This window comes from Procambarus clarkii, chromosome 44 (assembly GCF_040958095.1).
Source record: "Procambarus clarkii isolate CNS0578487 chromosome 44, FALCON_Pclarkii_2.0, whole genome shotgun sequence".
Taxonomy (NCBI): Eukaryota; Metazoa; Arthropoda; class Malacostraca; order Decapoda; family Cambaridae; genus Procambarus; species Procambarus clarkii.
This window is the reverse complement of record NC_091193.1, coordinates 18,721,110-18,727,562: the sequence shown is the minus strand read 5'-3', so window position 1 is coordinate 18,727,562 and position 6,453 is coordinate 18,721,110. Positions and strand designations below refer to the sequence as shown.

At 47.0% G+C, this 6,453-nt stretch overlaps 1 protein-coding gene across 1 annotated transcript in view; it reads right to left on the bottom strand.

Annotated features, from left to right (window-relative positions):
- Positions 1-5,022: 5,022 nt before the first annotated feature.
- phtm (cytochrome P450 enzyme phantom) overlaps positions 5,023-6,453 on the bottom strand; it is a 104,307-nt gene continuing 102,876 nt past the window's right edge. The window contains exon 10 of the mRNA XM_069300696.1: positions 5,023-6,409. Within this exon, the coding sequence (XP_069156797.1) occupies positions 6,207-6,409 (203 nt within the window). The 3' untranslated portion in view covers positions 5,023-6,206. The remainder of the gene's footprint in view (positions 6,410-6,453) is intronic.

Below are 6,453 nucleotides of genomic sequence, written 5' to 3'. Positions count from 1 at the left end.
ACAGAGAGGGACCAGCAACCCACAAGACAGAGAGGGACCAACAACCCACGGACAGAGAAAGACCAACAACCCGCAGACAGAGAAGGACCAGCAACCCACAGACAGAGAGGGACCAGCAACCCACGGACAGAGAGGGACCAGCAACCCACGGACAGAGAGGGACCAACAACCCACGGACAGAGAGGGACCAGCAACCCACAGACAGAGAGGGACCAGCAACCCACGGACAGAGAGGGACCAGCAGCCCACGGACAGAGAGGGACCAGCAACCCACGGACAGAGAGAGACCAACAACCCACGGACAGAGAGGGACCAGCAACCCACAGACAGAGAGGGACCAGCAACCCACAAGACAGAGAGGGACCAGCAACCCACAGACAGAGAAGAACCAGCAACCCACGGACAGAGAGGGACCAGCAACCCACAGACAGAGAGGGACCAGCAACCCACGGACAGAGAGGGACCAGCAGCCCACGGACAGAGAGGGACCAGCAACCCACGGACAGAGAGGGACCAGCAACCCACGGACAGAGAGGGACCAGCAACCCACGGACAGAGAGGGACCAGCAACCCACGGACAGAGAGGGACCAGCAACCCACGGACAGAGAGGGACCAGCAACCCACGGACAGAGAGGGACCAGCAACCCACGGACAGAGAGGGACCAGCAGCCCACGGACAGAGAGGGACCAGCAACCCACGGACAGAGAGGGACCAGCAACCCACGGACAGAGAGGAACCAGCAACCCACAGACAGAGAGAGACCAACAACCCGCAGACAGAGAGGGACCAGCAACCCACAGACAGAGAGGGACCAGCAACCCACGGACAGAGAGGGACCAGCAGCCCACGGACAGAGAGGGACCAGCAACCCACGGACAGAGAGGGACCAGCAACCCACGGACAGAGAAGGACCAACAACCCGCAGACAGAGAGGGACCAGCAACCCACAAGACAGAGAGGGACCAGCAACCCACGGACAGAGAGGGACCAACAACCCACAGACAGAGAGGGACCAGCAACCCACAGACAGAGAGGGACCAACAACCCACAAGACAGAGAGGGACCAACAACCCACAGACAGAGAGGGACCAGCAACCCACAAGACAGAGAAGGACCAGCAACCCACAAGACAGAGAGGGACCAGCAACCCACAGACAGAGAGGGACCAGCAACCCACGGGTTCACACGGACCCAGCCACCATTGTCCCGTTGATAGTTCAGTGACGCAAAGATGGAGGCTGGGATGACGTCGTCGCCTCCAGCGCCGGCGCTAACAACGATGGTACCAACCCGCTTGTCCGACCTTCCGCCGAGGGGGTGAAGATCTCCCTAAGGTCACAGTAAAGGTCGACCCCCACATACATAAGGCAGTGACCCGGCCCATCCTCCTCCTCTCCACCGGTACGTCTCTGATTGTGTATGTTATGCCCCCCAACGTACCAATTACAGAGTACTTTGACGAGAAACTGGTAACAAATATCCATGTTTTCTATGTATCAATAGGTTAGGTGAGGTGGGTGGCTTGGGTTTATGTGTTTCTGGTTAGAGAGAGAGAAAGAGAGAAAGAGAGAAAGAGAGAGAGAGAGAGAGCCTCCCCTGACAAAGGTGTTGTAAAGTGTGAATGACACTGGTGCCTCCGCTAGTGACCTTACCAGTACACCAAGGTCAGTGCCAGGGTCAGTGCCAGCCTCGCCTTCCATTCTTAAAATATATCATTTTATCCTCTATTGCTCCATCTTTTAATTCTTCTTCTCTTGTCTCATCTCTGATACACACAAACAAACATACAAATAAAGTCACACACCCAACCCCCCCCCCCACACACACACACACACAACCACAACTACACTGAACACACACACACACACACACAACCACAACTACACTCACACACACACACACAACCACAACTACACTCACACACACACACACACACACACACACACACACACACACACACACACACACACACACACACACACACACAGAACCACAACTACACTGAACACACACACACACACACACACACACACACACACACACACACACACACACACACACACACACACACACAAGAATTCGTTTAAACACTATAATAGATAAGCTTGTTATCAGTACATTTAAGCCCACATTCTTCAGAATGGTGTGTGTGTGTGTAGTTGTGAGTGTATGCGTGACAAACATGAGTGTAGGCGAGTGGTTGTGTACAACACTCGATAATCTCTTGACAACACTTGCGCACGTCACCTGAGTAACAGACGAATACTTGAGTGTGTGTGTGTACTCACCTAGTACTCATCCAGTTGTGCTTGCAGGGAGAGGGAGAGAGGGAAGGGGACGGAGAGAGAGAGAGAGAGAATCCACATATATAATCCTGGACAAATAGAGGTATATACGATTGGAAAGACTACATCAGGAGGCCAAGACCTGCAGGGCTGCCCCCCCCCCACACACAAGGGGGGAACAAGCACCGGGGTTCTCTGCTGTACGGGACATTCCCACGTGTCCCGGTCGCTGGCGGCTGATGTAAACATCGCTCTCCCGGTATAATTATCCTGGTAACACCAGGATAATTTCAATGATGAAGTGTCAATCATGGCGGCAGACGGATGCTTCGGTCATTAGCATCAGAGATTCTAATGCACAGTTTACCTGTGCAAGGTGAAGGAAGGGGTAATAAGATATGTACAAGAATGAAGAAGAAAATGAAGCACAGGAGAAAGATTTTTTTGTTTTAGAAATTTACGAATAAAGGAACAATTAAGAAGAGAGAGCCCCTTGAGAAAGCTGTCTGGTGATTAGTGTCGCGTTGTTGTAACACACTCGCCCCGCCAGCCAGTGGTCTGGGGTTCGAGTCCCTGTCAGGGAAGGATGGTCTGACCGCCAGTCCTTAACTGCTCGCCCTTGTTCACCTCAGCAGTGATTGGGTACCGGATTGGTAACCGATTGGCGCATCGTGTTCCAGTGAAAGCTATGGCTGACTTTGAGCTATGGGAAGGTAAAGCTCTCAGCCTGCTAACAGGAGTCAGAAGTTGTCTGTTCCTGTACCCACCTATGCGAAAAAGACAAACCCACCGTTTTATACAAGTAACCCCCCCCCCCCCCCCAGTGCCCAATCCGTTCTCACGATGTGATAAGCTGCGTCAAATTTGCAGTGGTTTTTGTCTATCCAGAAGCGTTCATAACAAGGCAAGTCACCTAATCTTACCAGGCTAATAGTCATCATACCTAACCTAACCTAACCTAACCTAACCTAACCTAACCTAACCATACCATCAAACCTAACCATACCTGTCCTCCCGCATGACACATCATATTTTGACCTAAAAGTCCCCAACGTCAAAAAAAGATGTACTTAAAAATCATAAGGGCTCGCAAATTGACATGAGAGTGATGCTGTGTTATGTTGTATAACCAGTGCTATATAATGGTTGTTTCGTATCCATATAGTAGACACTACCATGAGTCAGTATCTATATATCACAGCCTACCATGGGTGAGCATCCATATAGTACAGCCTACCATGGTAGGACAGTATCCATATAGTACAGCCTACCATGGGTGAGCATCCATATAGTACAGCCTACCATGGTAGGACAGTATCCATATAGTACAGCTTACCATGGGTCAGTATCCATATAGCACAACCTACCATGAGTCAGTATCCATATAGCACAGCCTACCATGGGTCAGTATCCATATAGCACAACCTACCATGAGTCAGTATCCATATAGCACAACCTACCATGAGTCAGTATCCATATAGCACAGCCTACCATGAGTCAGTATCCATATAGCACAGCCTACCATGGGTCAGTATCCATATAGCACAACCTACCATGGGTCAGTATCCATATAGCACAGCCTACCATGGGTCAGTATCCATATAGCACAGCCTACCATGGGTCAGTATCCATATAGCACAACCTACCATGGGTCAGTATCCATATAAGTTGGTCAAAACCTATAATAGTCCTGCATCTGACACACACACACACGCATAATTTCACACTGTGTATAAGATCCAGGTATTCCATTCTTGATAGGCGAAGTTGTATAGTCAAGTAGCAAATACTTGCCCATACACTCTGTGATGAGGTTCCACCGGTGAGTGTAGCCGAGTGTAGCCCCCACCTGTGTACTCACGCACACTCCTTCCCTCTGAAGGCGGAGGAAAAGGTGGAAGAGGGCGGAAGGGAGGGTGGGAGGGAGACCAATGCACCTGTCTGGTCTCTTGAGGGGCTACCCCTCCCTCCCTCCCTCCCCCTGGTGTGTACTGGAGCGAACTGGACCTTCCAGAGGACTACGCAGAGGCTCGTGGCTGAGGTTATTGTCCTGGAAGGTACGGTATTTGTCCTGGAAGACATAGTATTCGTCCTGGAAGACATAGTATTCGTCCTGGAAGACATAGTATTCGTCCTGGAAGACATAGTATTCGTCCTGGAAGACATAGTATTCGTCCTGGAAGACATAGTATTCGTCCTGGAAGGTACGCTATGTTTCCTGTGAAGACATTTAATGTGCGGAAATTACAGTGCACATGGACTGGTCAGTAGGGCGAAGGCCCCGCTAATAAGGCTTCTTAATGCTGCTAGGTCGCGTTCGATTCCCGACGGCGCAAGTCCAGAACACCATCTTCATATCCCAGCTCCCCGTGCCCTTATATGTCCCGTTCAACCGCTATATATATATATATATATATATATATATATATATATATATATATATATATATATATATATATATATATATATATATATATATATATAGTCCTACTGCCTTAGCACTCTTTTCCTCCTAATTAGGAAAACTAACATTCCTTGCGACATATCTCCTCAAGGATGAGAACCCCCTGGCCTCTGGCTTTTCAAAAAACGAGGAAACTTTTTTTATATAAAAGTATAAAAAAATGGAAATAAAAAAAAATTGGACTGGAAGCACTTGGTCTTCCTGAACTGCTTTCTATAATAGGTAAAGAAATACTTCTTTTGTTCTGAATTTTTTATTACGCACACACATTATACAGTATATATTTATATATATATATATATATATATATATATATATATATATATATATATATATATATATATATATATATATATCCATTAGTCCTTTAGGCTTGATGAAAGCACTAAAAAGCTAGCGAGGTTACGTAACTAAATGTAATAAGTGCATATAAACCCAAAATAAAGGATTAACAACAATAATAATAATAATAATAATAATAATAATAATAATAATAATAATATTTTTTGTTTTATTTTTCCATTTCACGAGGGGGGGGAGGGAGGGGGAGTACAGAAATCCCGTTCAAGAAATTCTCAAAACTAATACATCACATTAGAGCCGACGTCAGCACCTTAGTGTTGACTGCAGAAGACGGGATTCACACGAAGTTTTTATCTATATATATCTTTTTTTAATATTGCGTCTAAGGCTAAGGCCACATATATGGATTAAAATATAGGAGGCGGAGAGTGACGAAAGAGTCCCCTCCAGTGAGCGTGAGAACATGTAAGAACTATACGGAACACAGCCGCAGACGGCCTGTAGGCCAATGCAAGATTCTGTCTTTTCCACACCTGCTTCCTCCCGCAAGAACAAACCGCATGCGACCCCTTCAACAACCTCTCCCCCCCCTCTCCCCCCTACAGGTGTTCCCACCCCATCGGCACATCTGGTTCGTATCGCCTGCAGTCAACTATAAGATTTTGGTACACACTTTGGAAGCCATCATAGCATTGAATTGCAGGCGATGAGTCACAATAACGTGGCTGAAGAATGTTCACCAGACCAACAATCGACTTGAGAATGGTCCAGGATGGACCGAAACGTCGTCGTCCCTTCACCTTCTAGTGTGTGTGGTCTGGTCAACATAGCATTGAATTCTATACAAATATTGAAACATCTTGCTGCTTGGTTAACAACACTATCGTAATCGAGTGAATGTTTATACCAGCACTACTGCACACAACTGGACATAAAAATACTTTGCAAGTATTAAAGTTAATAACTAATTCTGGTAAGCAAATACAAATTGTATTATTTTACTTTTATAATAGTTTGTTGATTTGAATTATCATTATAACTATTAACATTATAACTAGTATAATTAAAATTATTATTTCAGCAAATAATCTGCAAATAAAACTGCAAATACAACTGTGAATACAACTTCAAATACAAGTGAAGGAGCTGGATTCAGTTCTCATCAGCCTGTGAGACTCTTGGGGTGAAGACCAGCTTGAAGGGTCGCGGGCAGAGGGAGATGCCACACACCGGGTCCTTGGATGGGTCGTCCTTGACACCTGGCTCAAGGTCCACCTTGAAACGCAGGAGGATCTTGGTGGTGAAGACGAAGAGGATCATCTTGGCGAACTCGTCTCCGATGCACATCCTGCGTCCTGTGTGTGAGAGGAGGCATCGTTAGTGTGTGTGTGTGTGTGTG